Here is a 24,446-nt window from a genome sequence, read left to right on the forward strand (position 1 = left end):
ATTCGCAGGCAGCCTACAAGATATCCACGCTGTTACACAGGAAGCTTTGGCCTGGATATCTGTCTTAGATGTTGACATTTGATTTGCTTTGCTACTACCATATGAAAGAAGAAGTCATTCTTCCACAAATGTCATCAGCATTCACTGCTTAAACAAATAAAATTAAAAGTTTTACAGAAAATATAGAACTAATCAAAAGTATGGCAGAGGAAATAAAATTACTAAATAAAACCTTCCCCATTCCCTTGCCCATGGAGAACACACATTTAGGAATGCCTCTTAAAAACACTGGTAAAGGGAAAATACCATGCTGTATTTCTGATATGTTAAAGCTTCAAACACATTGCAATCATCTATGAAACGTACAAAATAAGGGCTGCCCGAATGAGTCACTGATATTGAACAGGAAGCTCTGAGGTTCAGTTCCAAACCTGTGCTGATTGTTGGGCGTGCTACAAAAGGGTTCTGTATCATATCAACTGGATGTGGAGGATTGTATAATTCAACATCTATAGAGCAAGTATGTGAGTAAGTTGCTGCAGCATGTTAGGGGGAAATCTGATGCATAATGTAACAATGTGACTCTTGGGTGTAGCAACTGCTTTATTTATACAAAGTGTGCACTACCTCATGGAGCTCCCCATCTTAAGTTGGCATGTCTGCTATTTTGAGTAGGGTAGATGTTATCGCATCTAATAACTAGAATTAATTCAGGACTATGTGCCACACAAAATGTCACTTTAAGTAAGCATCGAGAGATTTAAAAAGTTGAGGTTTTGTTCATTATTGATAAACTGATAAGGCACTACCCTAAACATAATTTCCTTTCTGTGGAGTTAAGTGCAGATCTTTATGGAGGGTCATGCACAGAAACTGGTAATGGGAAAATACCATGTAGTATTTATTATATTTTACCAGAGCCAAGCCCAACTGAACAGGTAGGGCAACCTATGGTACTGGACTAGAGATTGCGAGTTGCGAAAAGGATTTCAATAAATTTACCAGCATCAGAAAATCACAATGAAATCTGCCGGATAGCTGTAAAGACCCATCTGGTTCACTAATGTCCTTCAGGGAAGGTAATCTGCCACTTTACCTGGTCTGACCTACATGGGTCTTCAATCCCACACTAGATGGTTAACTCTTAATGCCCTCAGGGAACCTAGAGGTGGGCAATAAATAGTGCCTTCCCAGTATCACCCACACCCCAAGAATTAAAAAAAAAAAAACTTCTCCCTTAAGATAATACTTCAAAAATAATGGCCCGGATTTTCCAGGGCCTATGACCGCGTACGCTGTGCTGCACATGCGTGAAAATCCAGAACTTGCGATCTGTCAAGTTTCAGCTCGACAGATCCACCGCATCCCTGGGAAATGGACCTTTGCTGGCAGGGAGTTGGGCTATTTGCCCAACTACTGCCCAGCGAATGCCCGTGAAACTCTTATGCCTGGTAAAAGCAGGCGTAGGGCCTTCTTCTACCAGCATAAGAGTTTAAATAAATATTAAAATAATTTTTTTTAAATGTAAACATAAAAAACTTTAAAATTAGTTATAGGTTATTTTTAGCCCCTTTAAAATGTTTACATTTATTTTCAAACAATTAAACTTTTGTTTTAAATGTTTAATGAAACTGTATTTTAATTAATTTTAAACATGTGGAGATTTATTTCTATTTAAGTTGTGTGAAAGTGTGTCATTCCTATTATGTTTATTTTTTTACATAATTCCTATTATGCTTATGGGGATTCCGTACGTAAATGGAATCCCCAGAAGCAAAATGGGAATCCCCTTTCTGATTGGTTGGCCCGACCCACATGATCGCGTGCGCCCCTGGGATACGTGGGTCTTTGCGCACACGTACGCGTAGAGGCCCAGGACCGCAAGTGTTCGAACCTCCGGGACCATCAGGGAGGTTCGTATTTTTCTTGTGGTTCAGAGGCCCGCGGGAAGCCTCCGACCACAAATTCAGGCCCATTGTAAACATCTAGGAAGTGTACAAATATGGGCTGTCCTGGTGATTCACTGGTATCGAGTGGGAAGGTTGGAGGTTCCATTCCCAATCTGTGCGGATTGATTGTTGAGCATGCTCCAATTGGCTTCAGCATCCAACGGTTAGCGAAGGAAAAATAAAAATCAACCAGGATTGTAGAACCTGACCAGTATCTGCTGGAAGTGCATGTGTATGGAAATCAGGGGAGGACAGGAGTGGGTTTGGCTCGGATATGGTACATTGTTTATTCCAATTCCTTTCCTCTGAACTCTGGCTTGTAAAAGGACTCTGCTAACACAAGCATACATGCCTGCCTAGAAAACCACCAAAAGCTCACCAACACCTTCAAAAAAGCAGACAGGGCGAGGGAATGACAGTGTCAATGGAAGCTGGTGGCCATTTCCCTGCTGAATTAAATAGCAATTTAGCCCATATAATTCTATATACTCCATGGTCAAATAGCTTACACTCACCATCAAGGCCATACACATCAATATAAGATAGTCACCAAGAAATCCAACAGGGAATTCAGAAGAAACTTCTCTACCCAAAGAGTGGTGGGAATGTGGAACTCGCTACCACAGGGAGTGGTTGAAGCGAATAGTATAGATGTATTTAAGGGGAGGCTAGACAAGCATATGAGGGAGAAGGGAATAGAGGGTTATGCTGATAGATTGAGATGAGTAAAGACGGGAGGAGGCTCGAGTGGAGCATAAACGCCGGCATGGACTGGTTAGGCCGCATGGCCTGTTTCTGTGCCGTATATCCTATGCAAGTGACAGTGTCAATGGAAGCTGGTGGCCATTTCTCTGTTGAATTAAATAGTAATTTAGTCCAGATCAAGAATTTGCTAGATTGTTAAATTAAACATGGAAAAATTGCAGTGCAGGTTTACGCACTGCACTAGAAGAGCATCACCATTAAGTCTAGTGAACCCAAATTTGCAGTGAATCAATTTTCTCTCCAATCACAATTGCAAACAAAATTCTATCCAATCATTTATCAAAAGAAAATGATATGCAATAATATCCGAACAAAAAAAAAATTGATGCAGCCACCATAAATATATCTCCCTAAAAATAAACATGTTAAATTCACAAGAACATCACAAACTTAACCCGTAAACTTGGCTCGATCGACTTTCCTCTCCTCGTCCATCAGCATGACAGTGATCCCAGTGGGTACTCTGAACTCCAGCTACCTCCTTCCCTGTCCCCATATGCCATAATCCCATTTAGCCAGCTGACTCATCACATTGAGAGGCCGCCCAACCCACAAGTCTAGCCCACATCGCACTCTGATGTGTGTCCTCCAATGAAACAATTCCCAGGAGCCACCATTGCTTGACCTGAATGTCAGCACCACCTGGGCAAGCACCACTTGAAAAGTGAGACCATTGAATAATCAGTGTGGGAACTGCCGGTGAAGGTAAAGCTGGGCTGTGCCAAGTGGGGAAGTCAGTGCTAAGGAATGGCAGTAATGTACATTCCAGAGAGGCATAGAATTATCAATACCCTATTACTGTATACTGTTTGCTTCCCATACTCATCTGTTCTATTACTAATTGTTATATATCAAGCATCAAAAGTGGATGAGATGCACTTTTAACATTTGTAATTTACCCAGTCAGTAGACTGCAAGTCTGAGGCAGTCACTTTGAAGCTGCACCATATTTAAGAAAAGATATACTTGCTCTCGAGGCGGTTCAGAGAAGGTTCACTCGGTTGATTCCGGAGATGAGGGGGTTGATGAGGAAAGGTTGAGTAGGTTGGGCCTCTACTCATTGGAGTTCAGAAGAATGAGAGGCGATCTTATCGAAACATATAAGATTGTGAGGGGGCTTGATCGGGTGGATGCGGTGAGGATGTTTCCACTGATGGGTGAGACTAGAACTAGGGGGCATAATCTTAGAATAAGGGGCTGCCCTTTCAAAACTGAGATGAGGAGAAACTTCTTCACTCAGAGGGTAGTAAATCTATGGAATTTGCTACCCCAGAGAGCTGTGGAAGCTACAACATTAAATTTAAAATGGATATAGACATTTTCCTAGCAGATAAGGGAATTAGGGGTTACGGGGAGAGGGCAGGGAAGTGGACGTGAGTCTAGATTCAGATCAGCCATGATCCTATTGAATGGCGGAGCAGGCCCAAGGGGCCATATGGCCTACTCCTGCTCCTACTTCTTTGTTCTTATGATCAGGCCACGTCTTGTGAACTACAGTCAGAGACACAAGGCAAGAATCCAGCCCTTGGAGGTAGTGCAAGGAGAGGCCTCGAAGTCAATCCCTGCCAGAGCACTGACTTACCAGGAAAGGCTAGAAAAACTTTTCAGCTTTGAAAGGGGGTGAGAGAGGATACCCTCTAGGGGCCTCAAAAATCCACAGGACATGATCTTGGCGGAGCCCTCCAGGTTGTGTCAGGCCAGTACGCTGTAGCAATGACCCCACTGGGGGATGTTGGGGGGGGGGGGGGGGGTGGGAGCAGCAGGACATCTAACTTGCATCAGGCCAGTGATTGCAAGTGCCACTGCAGGCACATCGCCACCACCAGCCTGTCCATACAGCTGGTAAACCCGGTGCCAGGCCACCTATGGAGGGGGGTGGCATGGGGTGGTTACCCAGACACCCACCCCCAACCCCCCAAAAAAAACCCTTGCAGTCTTCCATCGGCCACAAGAGGGCCAATCACAATTTAAAAAGATTCCTGCCATGCTTTGAGGCTGCTTACTTCAGCAGCCACATCTCATTCAGCATACCAGCCTCCGGTCTAACTACGGGTTTGACTGAGCCAGAGAAGTGGGAAATCCTGGCGTAGGAAATCTTCGTCCCTAGTGCCACCACCGTGCCACCCCTGCCGAATTAAGGCAGGAGCCCCGTTGAACCCCCTGTAGATTTTCAAAGACGCCAAGCACAACATAAAAAGATAATACGGAGAAACATTTCAAATTAAAGCACAACTGCAGGACAAGGGAACAAATTGAGGATTGATTATAAAGTGATTCATTCTTGGAATGGTCTTGTAGATACAGTAATGGATAAACTCTGGATGCTGTAATGGGGAGAATCACAAGGTTCGAGTGAAGTAGGAGCTGTATCGGCCAGCAGCGTCCCTCATCCGCACTGGACGTCGTGATGTAATTGTGACACATCGTTATTCATTTATGTAACTGCAGTAAGATACATCCCCAGATTGATTTATTGATGCAACTGTGGTACAAGGAACACAAACGTCTTTACTATCTCCATTTGGTGGCTGAAGAGTACACTATTTATGTAGTCAATCTATTTTTGATCACAGGAGACCCACTTCTACATTTTATAACTCCTTGGGCTGACTGTGGTTCAGACACAACAGGTTGTAAACATTAATTGTCACAAAGCTCCAGTCCTTAGCGATCACCAAGAGCTTATCCCGATGTTGCTGTGAAGGCATTGGGTCTTTACATTCTGCTCGCTCATCAGTTTGAACACCAGTAGATGATGTCAGTTATCACCAATCATGCCCTAACCACCTTGTAGCTCCTCTTTCATCGGCTCGTAACTACGCAGTAGTTGCCTTGATTGCAGCAACAGGCGCAACTCGAACGCCGTCCTTTGCGAGTGCTGGCAGCTGCGTCTCTCGAGGCCTGTGATCTGCACCCACTGCTTCAGCAATACTGGAAAATCCTTGTTCCCTTTAAGAAAAAAAAAATCGAATACAATTTCTGTTGATGGACCCAGGCTTTGCTTGCAGTAGCAGAGAAAATGCAGCCCTCTGAGCCCAAGGCTGCAAAATCATGTGTTGGCACAGGGACAATTTCAATCATGGGAGTTTGAAACAGTACATGAAATCAGAACATCTAATTGAACCCGTTCATCCATCCCATGTCCTGATTAATATGACAAAAATGACAGTATTTGATTAGGAGATGCCTGCCACTGCATAGCCCCTCCCCACAATGATACATTAGAGGCAGGGAGCTCAGGGGCGTGAAGGACTGAATCCATGATTCGGTGTATTGTGGCACTGTCTGTTGCTCCGGTGCACCGTCCGCAACTGCAGGCAGAGGAATGATTATCCAGAGAATACCAACGATGGTCTGTATTGCACCCTCCAGGGCAGTGTTTAATGCCCAGTTACACCGCACTCTCCAGGACAGTGTTTAATGCCCAGTTACACCAAACTCTCCAGGGCAGTGTTTAATGCCCAGTTACACCACACTCTCCGGGACAGTGTTTAATGCCCAGTTACACCACACTCTCCGGGACAGTGTTTAATGCCCAGTTACACCACACTCTCCGGGACAGTGTTTAATGCCCAGTTACACCACACCCTCCAGGGCAGTGTTTAATGCCCAGTTACACCAAACTCTCCAGGACAGTGTTTAATGCCCAGTTACACCAAACTCTCCAGGGCAGTGTTTAATGCCCAGTTACACCACACTCTCCGGGACAGTGTTTAATGCCCAGTTACACCACACCCTCCAGGGCAGTGTTTAATGCCCAGTTACACCAAACTCTCCAGGACAGTGTTTAATGCCCAGTTACACCACACTCTCCGGGACAGTGTTTAATGCCCAGTTACACCACACCCTCCAGGGCAGTGTTTAATGCCCAGTTACACCAAACTCTCCAGGACAGTGTTTAATGCCCAGTTACACCAAACTCTCCAGGGCAGTGTTTAATGCCCAGTTACACTACACTCTCCGGGACAGTGTTTAATGCCCAGTTACACCACACTCTCCAGGGCAGTGTTTAATGCCCAGTTACACCACACTCTCCGGGACAGTGTTTAATGCCCAGTTACACCACACTCTCCAGGATAGTGTTTAATGCTGCACACCTTATGTCAGTGGGGTGCTGATATAATATTGATACTGCTTTCATAGCAGTTACAATGGAGTGCAAATAAGGCTTCAATGGGACCCCACTGCAACTTGCTCCACCAGTTTCTCCAATAAATTTACATTTTCAGCAAATGCATTTTCCACAGCCAACAAACAGTTCATGCCAAAATCATGAAGACAGTGTGTAAAACGCCCCGGTGCCATTTCATTGCATTGCTGAAAGGTGAGCAACATTGCATCAGTCGCGCACGCTTACTTTAACAGCTGCTCCAGTTCACGTTTGATTTTGTTCACCACGGGGGGTCCTTGATATGTGAAGACTGTGTACAACTGGATCAAAGTGGCTCCTGCTCGGATTTTCTCAAGAACATCAGCTCCACTGCCGATTCCACCCACCCCGATAATAGGAACTCTTCCTGGAGAGGAAAATACATCAGCAATATGGCCCATCACATTCGACTTGTACCAGGGAGGATGGCAACTTTATATCACATGTCAAAGTCACCACAGATCAACAATACTTCACCACTACAGTGGGCCAGAGATTATTTTTATTTAAAAAGTACATTGGTACAGGGATAAGTATATTTTCCCAAATATATCAACCACCAGTAGAAATTTCTCATGCGTATGCTTATACAAGTTAAAGATAAAGGAATTAGAAAGGGACTATCAAAGGTCCATCTGTTGAGTAGCTGAGCCATACAGACCAGGAAGGACCCAGGTTCAATCCTCTGTCTGTGCTGAGTTAGCTGATTCCAATTGTGGTGATGGTAAGAAAAGACTTGCATTTTTATAGCGCCTTTCACAACCACCAGCCATTCCAAAACCCTTTACAGCCAATGAACTACTTTTGAAGTGTAGTCACTGTTGTAATATGGGAAACGCGGCAGCCAATTTACGCACAGCAAGCTCCCACAAACAGTAATGTGATACTGACCAGATAATGTTTTTTTTGTTATGTTGATTGAGGGGCACCAGAGATAACTCCCCTGCTCTTCTTCAAAATAGTGCCCTAGGATCTTTTACATCCACCTGAAAGAGCAGATGGTGCCTCGGCTTAACGTCTCATCCAAAAGACGGCACCTCCGACAGTTCAGCACTCCCTCAGCACTGCACTGGAATGTCAGCCTAGTTTTATGTGCTCAAGTCCCTGGAGTGGGACTTGAACCCACAACCTTCTGACTCAGAGGTGAGTGTGCTACCCACTGAGCCACAGCTGGGCCTCACTGCCTTAGGGTTGGCAAGGGAAAGTCCCACTCCTCATGACTACACTGTGAGCCTTGCTGGAAGTGCAAAAGTGTAGTCGAGACCACTTCTGATGCCCCCATGGTCAAACCTGCTGATAATACTTCGTCAACGATCACACATGAATAACACAAAAGCAAAATACTGCGGATGCTGGAAATCTGAAATAAAAACAGAAAATGCTGGAAATACTCAGGTCAGGCAGCATGTGTGGAGAGAGAAACAGAGTTAACGTTCAGTTCTGATGAAGGGTCATCGACCTGAAACGTTAACTCTGTTTCTCTCTCCACACATGAATAACAGCCATTTGAGCCAAGTATTGGAGGACACCTAGCACCGGTAGAACTATACCCCAACATGGAGTCAGCATCTTCAGGAGAGGGGAGGGGAGGAAAATGGACAAGACAAAAAATAATGATAACATGTTCAACTGCCCCAATCCAATGCTTTTTCCCCACTGTACTATCATGTTTTTCAATTTCCCATATCTTCAGACCTCCTCAACTTTTATTTAGAGGTAGTTGGATTATTTCCAATCGTTGAGAAATTTGAGAGAAGTTTTCCAGATCATTTCATGAACCCTCGTAAGTAGTTGGTGAATTCCCAAATTTCACTTATGAACCTTGCCCGAGTTGAACGTTAATCTCTCAGTCTGGGTTGGATTTTACTCAGACCCCGGAAGTGAAAGGATGATTTAATATGAAGGTTGTGTCCAACCGGAGGCAATAGTAAAAGTGACCATCATATCACTTTGTACCCCGGTGGTGAAGGATGAGACAGTGAGCTGGAGTTTCCATGGGCAGCCCAAACCCACCTTTACTCAACTGCCCCCGCAGTACATTCTGAGACACTACCTTTCGCTGAGGGCATTGCAATCTACCGTGTAGAGCGTGCTACTGTGAAACTATATTATTTGTTAGCAGACAGAACCTCCATACATATTACTGCATTACCAAGGATTTTATTAGGCCCCACTGCAGTTTAAATAGTGAACTGATTCTGCCCTTTAAGTTCCTTAATATGATTGAACTTCCATTTTTTAAAAATGTGTTAAACTTGAGGAAAAACTACCTCGGTTTGCTATTTGGAGCAAAATCATAAACTTACGTATAAACAAAGCAAATCTCCGCCCTTTATGTTTATTGATGTGTCAGTGCAGGAGTTGAGCCTCCCAGTAACAGGCCTCCTATCCCCAGTGTTGAATTTGAACTCCCTGTCACTGTGTCCAATCATTTGTGATTCCGTGTGGCGGAAGAATACCTTTGGTTAGTGAATACATCTCATTCACAGTCTGTGTTGACATTTCCTTCAGTGGCGCTCCGCTCAAGCCCCCGAGCTGAGTCCGCAGTGGGTCTTGAAGAGATTGTGGCCTGCTGACTGTAGTGTTTGTCACGATAAGACCATCAACTCTCAGCTGCAAATTGGAAGAGAGTACATCAACTGGAAGGTTGCTCACTGGAGCTGGTCAGAATAATGCAGTGACTCAGCAGCCCCACTCCTCTCACTGCTTGACCACATTTTACAGAACACAAAGTTACAAAGAAGAAAAAAAAGCACACTTGTAAATCTAGCCCCAACAGTCTTGATCTTTCAATCCAAGACCAACCTCAGTCACACCCACAGAATAAGGGCTCATTACCTCTACTGGGGTTCAGTGTTCCCTGCAATTTTGTTTGGGGCAGCACGGGCCCTTCAAAATACCACGCCTGCGCGGTTTTTCCTCATGGAACAGCTGGCAAGCCGGCTGTGCGGGGTCCCCGGAGCGCTGCGCAGCCGCGCAGGGAACATTACTGGAGTTCCTTATATCTCCAACCACCCAAATGGAAAGCTCATCTTTTCTAGCCCCATTTTCAAATCACTGAAATTCCCAAGTCCAAGGAGCAAACTGGCTCATTTTCCACACATACAGATCTGCGATCAGGCTGTACTTGTGGAAAGTGAGCCCGGCTGCATTTGAGGTTCAATTGCTCGATGTTGTATTGTCCTCACCTCTGTTACGACACTGGCAATGTCTTTTTTATCTTGAGCGGTCAGATCTGGAGCAATCTTTACAAGTACAGCTGGCTTCCGGTTGACTTTCAGAGCATCTCTTTCCTTCATTACCTGAAAAAAAAAATCAGGAAAAGCTGCTACAAAAATCAGAACCAACTAGGCGTTATTAAAATGGTAGAGATCAAGTATCCTAACAGCACAAACAGATCACTGCTGTAAAGAAATTAGGGTGGCCAAATTTTCTTTTAAAAAGTAAAAGAATACACATTCACTTGTCAGCATTAGCCCAGGTACAGCATTAAATACAAACCATCATTGGGCAGGAATAAAAATAATAAAATTCTGGCAAATACTTGCTTTCTCCCTAAACAAAAGAAAAAGACTTGCATTTATATAGCGCCCTTTACAACCTCAGGTTGTCGCACAGTGCTTTACAGCCACTGAAGTACTTTGGAAGTATAGTCAGAGTTGTAATGTAGGAAAAGCAGCAGCCAATTTGCGTACAAACAGCAATGTGATAGTGACCAGACAATCTGTTTTAGTGATGCTGATCGAGGGATAAATATTGGCCAGGACACCGGGGATAACTCCCCTGCTCTTCTTCGAAATAGTGCCATGGGACCTTTTACCTCCACCCGAGGGGGCAAGCGGGGACACGGTTCAACGTCTCATCCGAAAGACAGTGCAGCACTCCCTCAGTACTGCACTGGAGTGTCAGTCTAGATTTTGTGCTCAAGTCTTGGAGTGGGGCTTGAATCAACAACCTTCTGACTCACAGGCGAGAGTGCTACCCACTGAGCCACGGCTAATAACAGACTACGGGTGTTCTGGTTTTAGCTACTTGATCGGACGCACCGAAAATAAGAAAGCCACTTGCTGACCTTTTCCAGCAGATTGCGCAGTTCCTCCTTACTCTGAAGTGCTCTTAAACCTGGGGTGTTGGGACTGGACACATTCACAACCAGGTAGTCAGCTAGTGGGCCCAGCTCCCGGACTCCTGCCACATAATCGGCTGCAGCGTCCCGAGAGAGCTTGTTCTTCCCGAGATTTATACCCAGCGGCCTCCCCGCTTCCAAAACAAAAACAATTCACACAATTTGTATTTCCATAAGGAGATTTCATTACAATAATTGACGGAAATTACACTTTGAAAGTTCTACAGAAAGCAGAAACATCATTCATATACAGTTGCCAATCACAGCTGGTTTTAGAAGCGAAGGAATTAAACAGTTTTTACAAATCCAAAGCCATGGAAATTGCTGGAGTTTCTCCACCGACACGTTATTCCTTAATTTTCCTTCCTTCAACAATTTTCCACATTGTAGCTGTATTGGAACCAATGCCTGGTGTTCTGATTCCAGATGATGTCACTGACACCAATCTTCTAATCCCCACTAAACTCTTCATCCCTATACATTTCACATTTTGCCGTGTTCAAGCGTGCAAATGGTGAAATGCATGGGGAATATGAAACTCCATTAATTTGAGCTCCTTAATGAACTGGCTTTGCAGAAGCACCAAATCCAATTTAGCAGTGCTGTAACCAAATTAATATTATACTTTAGTTTATGTTAGAATATGTATAATGTAGCACCAATGTACAGGGTGGAGGTAGCGAATTAATTCATACCCTGAGTTAAACAGTATATAGGTCTGTACTTACTGTATTTATCCAGCTAAGCTCTAAAAACAGGATTAATTGACTGAGAGGCCCGTGGGAAGATGTCTGTTCGGCCAGGCGAGGCAGCACATATACAAGCTAACATACATAAGAATTTGTTTGTTTGTAAACCCACAACAGGGTTCCATTACATCAAAGTATGGTGGGACTAATGATAACGTGCTTGCTTTGCAGAAGTAACATGAGACAAGGTCAGAATCTGTGCTTTGCAGATATTGAACAAGGACTATTATCTTAAGAAAGCATGTTAACGAACAAACCACCTGGCTAGAGACAAAGGACGGTTGTAAAGCAATAGATTAAGATGAGGCCACAGTCACAGAAGGCCACGGGACCAACTGATAACAGAACTGTGACTTGTAAGCGGCTGAAAGGATGAAATGTCACGGTTTATAATTGCCATTCAGCAATAAATCTGTATGTGCTGATAAGCTTTGCACCCGCCCCTAGGGCAGGGGTTTGATTTTTGTATAATTGTGAACGTTGCTAGGATATCGGTGGCGTTGTATCTGAGAGGGGTCTCAGAAGGTTCTCCCCAGGCCTGTGAACAATAAAGACTGTTTTGAACCTCCAATCGAAGTCTGTCATCCGTACATAGCTGAGCGTCGACTTTGTATATCACTTAGTCCGCTCTGCGGGGGAAAGGGTTAAGTGTCGACTTGGCATATCACCAGGTCCACTTTTCGGATACATCAAGCAGTAAAGAAAGAACTTGCATTTATATAGCGCCTTTCACGTCCTTAAGACATCCTGAAGGATTTTATAGACACTGAATTAATTTCGAAGTGCTTTGTAGAAAAAACATTGTGTCAAGGTCCTGCAAACAAAATGTTTTAGTGATCCTGGCTGAGGGATAAACGTTGGTCAGGACACCAGGACCACTTCCCCATTCCTCAAATAATGCCGTGGGAACTTTTTACATCCACCTGAACAGGCAAATGAGTTTTGGTTCAACATTTGATCAGAAAGACGGCACCTCTGACAGTGTAACACTCCCTCAGCACTGCACAATCAGCCCAGGTAATATGCTCAAATCCGGGAGTGGGGCTTGAACCCAAGCTAAACCGGCAAGGTTCAAAATTCACGAGGATTAACAAACTGCACATCAATAGAGTTTAGAAGATCCCATCCCGATTAAAAACACCTATATTGGGTATTGAATACCGGCAAAACAATTAGTTGACACTTAACTAGCGGTCTCACTTGGCAAGGTGAAAAGTTAGCAAGACAAAAAGTTAACTAAGTAAATGGCAAGAGAAAATACTAGAAACACTCCACAAGTTAGGCAGCACCTGTGGAAAGAGAAACAGAGTTAACGTTTCAGGTCGATGACCTTTCAATTCTGATAAAGTATCCACACCTGAAACACTAACTTGTCTGTTTCTCTCTTCACAGACGCGGACTGACCTGTTGAGTATTTCCAGCATTTTCCGTTCTTTGCTTCCGATCTCCAGCTTTTGCAGTTACAGCTTCTTTTGGGTATTGTATAAAATGACTGAAATCTGGTGCCACCAAGTGGCCAGAAACTGTATTACACCCAGGGCTGCATATTTCCCACAGAATTGTGGATCAAATTTCAAAAAAAGATACATTTTGCAAGTTATGCACAGAATAAATAGAAAAATAAAGCTGGACAAGGGTTAGTGTCAATCCTGCGCAGCTCATTTTAAAACAAAACAGAATAAACTGAAAAAAACTACTGAGTGAAGCAGGTTTGATAAACAAAAAAAAGTGCATTACAAACTATCCACGGTACTCAAACTTTTCCAACTCTTACCTTTTGTAAGCTGCTCCTGGGTGTCCGACCGAGCTTGAAGCCTCTGCTGTACAGCAATATGCCCGTGACTATTAAAACCGTACCTGGTTTAAAAAATATTTTTAAAGACATTTTCTAAAAGTAAAAAGATGAAGAAAAACACCAAAGTCTTGACATTCCTCCTCCCCCAAGGAGTGTTTGTTGATGCACTGGATCAGAAGTGCACTGCACCTGACCTGATCCCAAGAATACACCCCAGGACCATATATTAGGGGAGATTCCCAGTCCCATGTATGAGGGAATCCTCCCATCCCAGTACAGTCATTGGGGAATACACCTTAGGAGTAGATATTGGGAGAGATTCCCAGTCCCATGTATGATGGAATAATCTCCTGCTTCCAGTAATGCAAATAGCGACCACACGTCAATACAATATACCGGGGTATAAATCATTTGTGGGTTCCGGTGACTTCCATGGCCCCGACAAACCACCAGCACAAGCGCACCCGCTTACAGAATCGGGGTGGAATTCTGGTTCCTGTCCAAAATTAGCAGCCACAAGGTCTCGAATCCCAAGGACCCAATGGGTCCCTGCAAAATGTACCTTTTTGGGTCTTCCTCACCTTGCTGCATGCCGTTCTCAGATCAAAGGAGGAGGGAGCCAGGGACAAGAGCCAGGGACAGCTGCCTTGGACACATGTACATCGGGGTACCCTTCTGGCAAAACCGCAGGAAGACGAGGTGGAAATAACACCCCCCCACCCCACGCATTTACATGGCACTCCATCCCCACCCCTTCCCCACAGTGTCACAGGCTCCCCCGCCCTTGGGAGGTGAGCGTTCCCTGGTGCACTGGAGAGGAATACTGGGATCTAAATCTCGACACTAATCTATTCATCAAGTAAGGCATAGCTCCGAATCTCTAAACCAACCAATTAAGGACAATCTGTCTAAAAAAAAGTGACTGCAGTTCAAAGCAATTCATCACGCGAGTGCTTTGAAAACTTTTCTGAGAGACTTGATAACAATCAGGTATTAAGCAAATGCAAGTCTGTGTGTTGAATCATGCTTTGCCTCCCTCCCAATCTCTTCAAACTCGCTGCAGAGGGTGACAGCAGCAGATACACGTGATAACCTGGCTTCCCAACAACAAAACCAGGTTATCTCAATTAGCCCACAGAGCCTGGACAGGTTAATGAAGCTGGGTAAGCTATTAATATTTTGAAATCTCCTTTGATCAACTTCAGCATGCTCGGTGGTGTTCTGCTAACTGACATGTTCAGGAAGCCAATTAAAGGTCTCATCAGTTTCTTTTGTTTCTCGTCAATGTCCATCATTGTAAATTAAAAAGTGAGTTCATAAAGGGAACCAAAGGATATGGGGATCGGGCGGGAAGGTGGAGTTGAGGTAGAAGATCAGCCATGATCTTATTTGAATGGCGGAGCAGGCTCGAGGGGCCGAATGGCCTACTCCTGCTCCTATTTCTTATGTTCTTATAAAAAGAATAAAAACCTGAAAGCTGGGAATCTGAAACAAGAAACAGAAAATACTAGAAACACAGCGGATCTGCTGGTCTGACTGAGGCTCTCCACTCAAAACATTAACTTGTCTTAATTCTGTTCAGACACAGACACAACTCCTGCACATTCCCAGCATGTTGTTTTTACTGAAGCTTTGTTTTTCCCCTAGTTCATCGTCCACAAATATAGTAAAAAATGCCAAATGTCCACATCCTGCTTCCAGGTACATCTCCTACAAGTAAGCAATACGTTTAGAGTGGTTAGAATGCGGAACTTGCTACCACATGCAGCAGTTAATGTGAATAGCATAGATGCATTTAAGGGGAAGCTAGATAAACACATGAGAGAGAGAAAGGAATAGAAGGATATGCTTATAGAGGGAGATGAAATAGGGTGGAGGAGGCTCGTGTGGAGCATAAACACCGCATAGACCAGTTGGGCCGAATGGCCTGTTTCTGTGTTGTATGTGTAATTCTATGTAATAGATGCAGTGTGGATTATGTCCATGTATTCCTGTGTGGTATAACCAAGAGATGTGACCTGCATTAGTGGTTTCTGGAAATTCATTCACTTTGAGGTGAAACCTAATCACTTACATCAGCCTGAGGTCACTCAGGTCCCTCCACAATCCACCCCCTCCCTCCCTCCACCCCGCCCAAATATCTACTACAATAACTCAAGAATTTATACTCACAGCCCTACCTGTTGATGACAGCCTGATCAGTTGCCAGTCTGAAGACCCGGGGTCTGGGATTTCCATCCTGGGGTTGCGGCGTGACGCTTCCTACCTCCACAAATCCGAACCCCATCTTGTAAAGGCCGTCCACTGCCTCCCCATGTTTGTCGAACCCCGCGGCAATTCCCACCGGGTTCTTGAATTTTTGGCCAAATACATTTACCTCCTGAAACAGTCAGTGATCACTGGTGAATAAGGCAAATCCAACATTCAGTAGCGGGAGTTAGTCCACACATTTAGGTTGCGGAGCCTCCGGGATTCTCCGCCCGGATATTGCTGCAAGCAACCCAGGAGAAAAAAAAAAAATCACAGGGGCATTTTTTCTCCCCATTTTCTTGGCACACTAATTTATTAATTAAAAAATATTGGAGATGGGGAAAAAAGGCTGCTCGACTGTGCGAGGTGGTTGGAGGTGGAGATCATGTGATGAAACCTTCAGTAATACATCCAGAGTTGGCACCCCTACATACAATGCACGTCGGTTGCAGTTCAAAATAAAACTGTTAGTGAGTTCAGTGTGTCTGAAGAAGCTGGCAAGTTGAATCAGTAATCGGAGGGCAGAGTCAAGCAGGTGACCTCACACTTTCCAACAGCAGATGAAAAAAGGATTGAAAAATTGCTGAAGGCAGGTTGTCTTCCCCCGTCGCTCATCCTTCCCCCGCCCCACCCCATCTAGAAAAATTTGGGGACATTTTCGGAGCAGCGGGAACATGACTGTTAGATTCCTATGTGAATTCAACTAAATCTGATATTTATTTTCCGCATTAAACAGTATTATATAGAGATATCAAGGTCAGTGTTATATACAGATATCAATGTCACATTGAGCCAAGCTACAATGTCTCTATTCAAAATAATTTCCCCTCACAATTAAAGCAGAGACTGAAAAAGTCCTCAATTTTCACAAATTATACCAGTTTCAAAATGACTGATCAGACTGCGATTTGCAGAAGAAGTTTATACTTGATTATCAATTAAAAGCACTGCAATCTCCATCCTCTACTATCATAGAAACATAGAAGATAGGAGCAGGAGTAGGCCATTCGGCCCTTCGAGCCTGCTCCGCCATTCAATGAGATCATGGCTGATCATCCAAATTCAGTACCCTGTCCCTGCCTTCTCCCCATATCCCTTGATCCCTTTAGCCTTAAGAAATATATCCAACTCTTTCTTGAATATATTTAATGAACTGGCCTCCACCGCCCTCTGTGGCAGAGAATTCCACAGGTTCACCACTCTCTGGGTGAAGAAATTCCTCCTCATTTCAGTCCTAAATGGCTTACCCCTTACCCTTAGACTATGACCCCTGGTTCTGGACTCCCCGGCCATCAGAAACATCCTTTCTGCATCTAGTCTGTCCAGACCTGACAGAATTTTATAGGTTTCGATGAGATCCCCTCTCAATCTTCTAAACTCCAGTGAGTATAAGCCCAATTGACACAATCTCTCCTCGTACGTCATTCCTGCCATCCCAGGTATCAGCCTGGTGAATCTTCGCTGCACTCCTTCCATGGCAAGAACGTCCTTCCTCAGGTAAGGCGACCAAAACTGCACACAATACTCAAGGTGTGGTCTCACCAAGGCCCTGTACAACTGCAGCAAGACATCCTTGTTCCTGTACTCGAACCCTCTTGCTACGAAGGCCAACATACCATTTGCCTTCTTAACCGCCTGCTGCACCCGCATGCTTACCTTCAGCGACTGGTGCACAAGAACACCCAGGTCTCTTTGCACTTCCCCTTCTCCCAATCTATTGCCATTCAAATAATAATCTGGCTTCCTGTTTTTGCCACCAAAGTGGATAACCTCACATTTATCCACATTATAGTGCATTTGCCATGTTTCTGCCCAATCACCCAACCTGTCCAAATCGTACTGGAGTTTCACGACATCCTCCTCACAGCATACCCTCCCACCCAGCTTTGTGTCATCTGCAAATTTGGAGATATTACATCCAATTCCCTCGTCCAGATCATTAATATATATTGTGAACACCTGGGGTCCTAGGACCGATCCTTGTGGTACCCCACTAGTCACTGCCTGCCACTCGGAAAATGACCCGTTTATTCCAACTCTTTGCTTTCTGTCCTCCAACCAGTTCTCTATCCAAGTCAATACCTTGCCCCCAATCCCATGTGTCTTAATTTTGCACGCTAATCTCTTATGCGGGACCTTATCGAAAGCCTTCTGAAAGTCCAAATACACCATATCCACTGGTTCTCCCTTATCTATTTTACCAGTTACATCCTCAAAAAATTCCAGTAGATTAGTCAAGCATGATTTACCTTTTGTAAATCCATGTTGACTTTGTCCGATCCTGTCACTGCTTTCCAAGTGCTCTGCTATTACATCTTTTATAATAGACTCTAGCATTTTCCCCACTACCGATGTCAGGCTTACCGGTCTATAATTCCCCGCTTTTTCTCTACCACCTTTTTTGAATTAGCTACCCTCCAATCCATGGGTACTGTTCCAGAGTCTATCGAGTTCTGAAAGATGACCAGCAATGCATCTACTATTTCTAGGGCCACTTCCTTAAGTACCCTGGGATGTAGATTATCAGGCCCTGGGGATTTATCGGCCTTCAGCCCCATCAATTTTCCTAACACCATTTCCCTACAAATACTGATTTCTTTCAGTTCCACCCTTTCATCAGACCCTATGTTCCCCGGCATCTCTGGGAGGTTATTTGTGTCCTCCTTTGTGAAGACAGAACCAAAATATGTATTTAGTTGGTCTACCATTTCTTTGTTCCCCATTATAAATTCCCCTGATTCTGACTGCAAGGGACCTACGCTTGACTTCACCAATCTTTTTCTCTTCACATATCTATAAAAGCTTTTAGTCAGTTTTTATGTTCCCTGAAAGCTTACTCTCATATTCTATTTTCCCTTTCTTAATTAATCCATTTGTCCCCCTTTGTTGAATCTTAAACTGCTCCCAATCCTCAGGATTATTGCTTTTTCTGGCCAATTTATATGTCCTCTCCTTGGATCTTATGCGATCCATAATTTCCCTTGTTAGCCACGGTTGAGTCACCTTTTTTGTTTTATTTTTATGCCAAACTGGGATGAACAAATTCTGCAGCTCATCCATTCGGTCTTTGAAGGTTTGCCATTGCCTATCCACCATCAACCCTTTGAGTGCCATTCCCCAATCAATCCTACCCAACTCGCTCCTCAGACCATCGTAGTTTCCTTTATTTAAATTGAGGAACCTAGTCTCTGAGTCAACTACTTCATTCTCCATCTTAATGAAGAATTCGATCATATTATGATCGCTCCGACCCAAGGGGCCTCGTACAACAAGATTGCTAATTAATCCTTTCTCGTTACATAATACCCAGTCTAAGATGGCCTGATCTCTGGTTGGTTCCTCGACATATTGGTCCAGGAAACCATCCCGTAAACACTCCAGGAATTCATCCTCCACAGTATTGTTACTAATTTGGTTGGCCCAATCTATATGTAGATTAAAGTCACGCATGATGACTGCTGTGCCCTTATTGCACGCTTCTTTAATTTCCCTTTTAATGCCATCCACAACCTCCGCCTTACTGTTTGGAGGTCTATATACCGCTCCCACTAACGTTTTTTTCCCCTTAGTATTTCTCAATTCTACCCATACAGATTCCACATCATCAGAGCTAATATCCTTCATTACAATTGTGTTAATCCCTTCTTTAACCAGTAATGCTACCCCACCTCCCTATCCTTTTTGCCTATCTTTCCTGAATATTGAATACCCCTGGATGTTGAGTTCCCAGTCTTGGCCATCCTTGAGCCACGTTTCCGTAATCCCAACCAAATCGTATTAGTTTACCTCTATCAGAAAACCTAGGGGTACATTTTCTTCCATTTGCTATGTTTTGTGAAAAGTAGGCAGTGTTCCCCACTTTATACTCACAGCTACTTTCTTGCTAAGATTAGTGAATAGAAGAAAATATAAACCGCAGAAATGTAAAATATTTTCATTGGCAAAGCAGGATATTAGCAAGGATGGAATTGCATGGTTATTTCAACATGGGGTTCAAAAACAACAACAACTTGTATTTATATAGCACCTTTAACGTAGTAAAATGTCCCAAGGCGCTGCACAGGAGTATTATAAGACAAAAGATTTGACACCGAACCACATAAGGAGAAATTAGGGCAGGTGACCAAGAGTTTGGTCAAAGAGGTAGGTTTTAAGGAGCATCTTAAAGGAGGAAAAAGAGAGGGAGCGAGGCAGAGCGGTTTAGGGAGGGAATTCCAGAGCTTAGGGCCTAGGCAACAGAAGGCACGGCCACCAATGGTTGAGCGATTATAATCAGGGATGCTCAAGAGGGCAGAATTAGAGGAGCGCAGATTTCTCGGAGGGTTGTGGGGCTGGAGGAGATTACAGAGATAGGGAGGGGTGAGGCCATGGAGGGATTTGAAAACATCGATGAGAATTTTGAAATCGAGGTGTTGCTTAACCGAGAGCCATTGTAGGTCAGCGAGCACAGGGGTGATGGATGAACGGAACTTGGTGCGAGTTAGGACACAGGCAGCCAAGTTTTGGATCACCTCAAGTTTACGTAGGGTGGGAGGCCAGCCAGGAGTGTGTTGGAATAGTCAAGTCTAGAGGTAACAAAGGCATGGATGCGGGTTTTAGCAGCAGATGAGCGGAGGCAAGGGCGGAGACGGGCGATGTTACGGAGGTGGAAGTAGGCCGTCTTTGTTATGCTGTGGCTATGTGGTTGGAAGCTCATTTCAGGGTCAAATATGACACCAAGGTTGTGAACAGTGTGGTTCAGCCTCAGACAGATGTTAGGGAGAGGGATGGAGTCAGTGGCTAGGGAATGGAGTTTGTGACAGGGACCGAAAATAATGGCTTCAATCTTCCCAATATTTAATTGGAGAAAATGTTTGCTCATCCAGAACTGGATGTCGGACAAGCAGTCTGACAACTTAGAGACAATGGAGGGGTCGAGAGAAGTGGTGGTGAGCTAGAGCTGGGTGTCATCAGCGTGCATGTGGAAACTGACGCTGTGTTTTCGGATGATGTCGCCAAGGGGTAGCATGTAGATGGCATATAGGAGGGGGACAAGGATAGATCCTTCAGAGAGACCAGAGGTAACGATGCGGAAGTGGGAAGAGAAGCCGTTGCAGGTGATTCTCTGGTTACGATTAGATAGATAAGAATGGAACCAGGCGAGTGCAGTCCCACCCAGCTGGACGACGGTGGAAGAGGCGTTGGCGAAAGATGGAGTGGAGAAGGATGGAGTGGTCAACCGTGACAAGGGACAAGACTGTGCGTGTTTAATTGAGGACAAGTAATGTTCATTAAAAAAAATTGTTCTCAGATTGCGCACGATATTTAGTATGATGACAGCAGCAATGGGGGGAAATGGAGGGCTGTGTGAAGAGCAGAGCAATAATTTGAAATGCAACAACAAGGAAGTGGATGCCCAAAGATTCACAAGAACACCATACACAGCAAACTCATATTTTCTGTAAAGCCAATAAAAGTTATGCATTCACTTCACTTATTGCACAGATTCAACACCCCTTTGGGAATGTTGAGAATGCTTTCGGTGGTGTAGGGAGATGTGGATTGTGGTCTCATGGAGTGCTTACCAAGGCGGGGGAATCCTTGCATTTTGCCCGTGGGATTAATCCCCAGGAAATAAACCAGACGGCAAGAGAATGTGCTGTTTCTGGATCCACAAACCTCTGCAGAGCAGGCATCAGGTGTTTAGCATAAAACTTCTCATCCCCTATAGCAGTGCAATAAGCAAAAAATAGACAAGTGCCTCCGCCCAGCACTCGAACAGCCTCTCTTAAACGTTTCTGTAGTGAGGAAAAACAAAGTGATACTGAAATTAAAACAAAAACTAGAGAGAGTACCTCTACTGCTGTTAACCAATAACAGGCACTGGAAATGCTTCCAGGGTGGTTTGAACCAAGAATATGGCTTCCAGTGGTCTATTTATGTTTCTGTATACAACTCACATTAATACAGTGTCTAGACATCTATACAGCATGTAGAAGAATATGGTAGAGAACTTAACAAGGTGGAGAGACAGACATTGACCAGAAAAAGGAGGGATTTGGGAATGGTCAAAGAGGCTTCTGAAGTCAGGGAGGGAGATAGCAAGGTGGTGTTTTTTTTATTGTTGGGGGGGGGGGTGGTGGTGGTGGAAGGATTCCAGACAGTACGACTGATCGGTCAGCCTCAGATGGTAGAGTGGAGACGGCAGGGAATAAGCAGTAAGCCAGAGGTACTGGTTGTGGGTTGGGATGTACGGTTGAAGAAGATTGCCCATATTCAGTGGGGTGGGCGGAGGAAGGACTGGAAGATGGGGACAAGGATTTTGAAGATTAGTCACTAGGGCACAGGGAGTCAGTGCAGCTTGACAAATTCAGGGATGATCAGTGTTTGGCACTTTGATTGTTTTGAGAGCACTGTTCCAGAGGTGGAAGAATGCGGTCTTATAAAAATCAACATTTCATATTGAGCAACAACAACTTGCATTTATATAGCACCTTTAACACAGTAAAACGTCCCAAGGTGCTTCACAGGAACGTTATGAAACAAAACCAAGCCATATACTATGATAATAGGACAGAGGTTATAAAGGTAGGTTTAAAGGAGCGTCTTAAAGAGAAAAGAGAGAGGTAGAGAGACGGAGAGTTTAAGGAGGGAATGCTAGAGTTTAAGGCATAGGCAGCTGAAAGCACAGCCACCAATGGTGGAGCTAGAGGCCAGAATTAGAGGAGCGCTGAGATCTCAGAGGGTTGTAGGGCTGGAGGAGGTTACAGAAATAGGGAGGGGTGAGGCCATGGAGGGATTTGAAAACAAGGATGAGAATTTTAAAATTGAGGTGTTGCCAGACCTGGAGCCAATGTAGGTCAGCGCGTACAGGGGTGATGGGTGAACGGAACTTGGGAGTGAGTTAGGATACGGGCAGCAGAGCTTTGGATGAGCTCGAGTTTATGGAAGGTGGAAGATGGGGGCCGGCCAGGAGAGTCAAGTCCAGAGGTAACAAAGGCATGGAGGAGGGTTTCAGCAGCAGATTAGCTGAGGCAGGCGATGTTACAGAGGTGGAAGTAGGCAGTCTTGGTGATGGCGTCGATGTGGTTGGAAGCTCATCTCGGGGTAAAATACAACACCCAGGTTGTGAATAGCCTGGCTCAGCCTCAGACAGTTGCTAGGGAGAGGGATAGGTTCGGTGGCTATGGAACGGAGTTGGTGGCGGGGACTAAAGACAATGGCTTCTGTCTTCTCAATATTCAGTTGGAGGAAATTTCTGCTTATCCAGTCCTGGATGTCAATTTAGAGACAGTGGCGGGGCCGAGAGAAGAGGTAGTGAAGTAGAGCTGGGTGTCGTCAGCGTACATGTGGAAAGTGACGCCGTGTTTCCAGAGGATGTCGCCGAGGGGCAGCATGTAGATGAGAAATAGGAGGGGGGGCCAAGGATAGATCCTTGGGGGACACCAGAGGTAACGATGCGGGAGCAGGAAGAGAAGTCATTGTAGGTGATTCTCTTGCTACGACTGGATAGATAAGAATGGGACCAGGCGAGTGCAGTCTCACCCAGCTGGATGACGGTGGAGAGGATGGAGTGGTCAACCGTGTCAAAGGCTGCAGACAAGTCAAGGACGAGGAGGGATCGTTTACCTTTGTAACAGTCACAAAGGATGTCATTTGTGAGTTTGATAAGAGCCGTTTCAGTACTGTGGCAGAGGTGGAAACCTGATTGGAGGGAACCGTGACGTTCCAGAAAAGATGGGCACAGATTTGGGAGGCGACAGCACGTTCAAGGACTTTGGAGAAGGGAGGTTGGAGATGTGGCGGTAGTTTGCAAGGACAGAGTGGTCAAGGGTAGGTAAATAAGTATGTAAATAAAGAAAAAAATCAACACCATACAAGTTCTAGGCTGATTAGACACTATACGGTTTTCTAATATGTTAAAGGTAGCAAAATTCTAAAATTGGGATCCCAGGCTTCAGAATCATTTTGATTTTATTACAACTTTTTAAACTTTTGCAAAATGCACATAAATGCAAGTGTAAGTGTCCAACAAGAGAATCCAATGCAACAGCAACTTTAAACTCAATCACACGTATTCTTGTAATAATTCACGCCATAAAATCTAACTTACTGCAATATTATTATGATAGATTGTGGATATGGAAGGATCTTTGAATAAGAATGTTTTTCCCGCTCTCTTGGACGTTTGTTTAGGAAAATTAGAACGCGAATTGGGTAAAGTTCAGAGTGCATTTACTGCCTGCTTCAATACGGAACCCTCCAAAGTCAAGTATCACTGCTGCAAGTGTGCAGGGTTCCCAACATCGGGGAAAGACAGGAATGAGACATAACACAAAGTGCAGCACACCGCAGAGCCCGAACACATGGACTACACAGGGCGAAACAGACTGGGGAGATGCTCGCCCTCCCGCTACATTGTTGCCATGTGCCGGCTCGCCAGTGTCTCTCCTACCTTCAGTGTGCTGCCGGCCATCCCGCTGTCGGAGGCAGCTCGTCAGTTTCCTGTGGTCCCGGAACAGGCGGGCCCGGAGAAATCAGACATACGGGAAGTACTGCAAACGCTGAGTGCAATAAGGGGCCGGGGTGGCCCCACAGTACCAGCTCACAGTCTGCACCTGCCACCGTCCACCCAGCTCACTGATGAAGCAGTGAAGTGTTTTTTTTTAAATAACTGATACAC

At 44.7% G+C, this 24,446-nt stretch overlaps 1 protein-coding gene across 2 annotated transcripts; it reads right to left on the reverse strand.

Annotated features, from left to right (window-relative positions):
* Nucleotides 1–5,162: 5,162 nt before the first annotated feature.
* Nucleotides 5,163–24,308, reverse strand: dhodh (dihydroorotate dehydrogenase). Of its 2 annotated transcripts, none has more exons than XM_085991702.1 (9): nt 24,219–24,308; nt 21,349–21,561; nt 15,715–15,914; nt 13,514–13,596; nt 10,937–11,124; nt 10,053–10,166; nt 9,324–9,477; nt 7,072–7,231; nt 5,163–5,663 (listed from the first exon to the last, which is right to left on the reverse strand). In XM_085991702.1, exons 1-9 carry the CDS (start codon nt 24,237–24,239, stop codon nt 5,531–5,533), a joined length of 1,266 nt encoding a protein of 421 aa, XP_085847828.1. In that variant the 5' UTR covers nt 24,240–24,308; the 3' UTR covers nt 5,163–5,530. The 2 variants fall into 2 exon arrangements, with proteins under 2 accessions (XP_085847828.1, XP_085847829.1); XM_085991703.1 differs by lacking the exon at nt 24,219–24,308 and adding an exon at nt 23,877–24,011.
* Between the last annotated feature and the right edge of the window lie 138 nt (nt 24,309–24,446).

Source organism: Somniosus microcephalus, chromosome 6 (assembly GCF_052327205.1).
Source record: "Somniosus microcephalus isolate GS21.2 chromosome 6, FLI_Smic_1.0, whole genome shotgun sequence".
Taxonomy (NCBI): Eukaryota; Metazoa; Chordata; class Chondrichthyes; order Squaliformes; family Somniosidae; genus Somniosus; species Somniosus microcephalus.

Excerpts from the sequence above, each read along its gene's own strand:
- dhodh (XM_085991702.1), bottom strand. The coding sequence starts at position 24,239 with ATGGCCGGCAGCACACTGAAG. Across the intron at positions 11,125-13,513 it reads CCAGGAGCAGCTTACAAAAG|CGGGGAGGCCGCTGGGTATA; the intron begins GTAAGAGTTGGA and ends TTGTTTTGGAAG. Across the intron at positions 9,478-10,052 it reads TTGCCAGTGTCGTAACAGAG|CTGAGAGTTGATGGTCTTAT; the intron begins GTGAGGACAATA and ends TCCAATTTGCAG.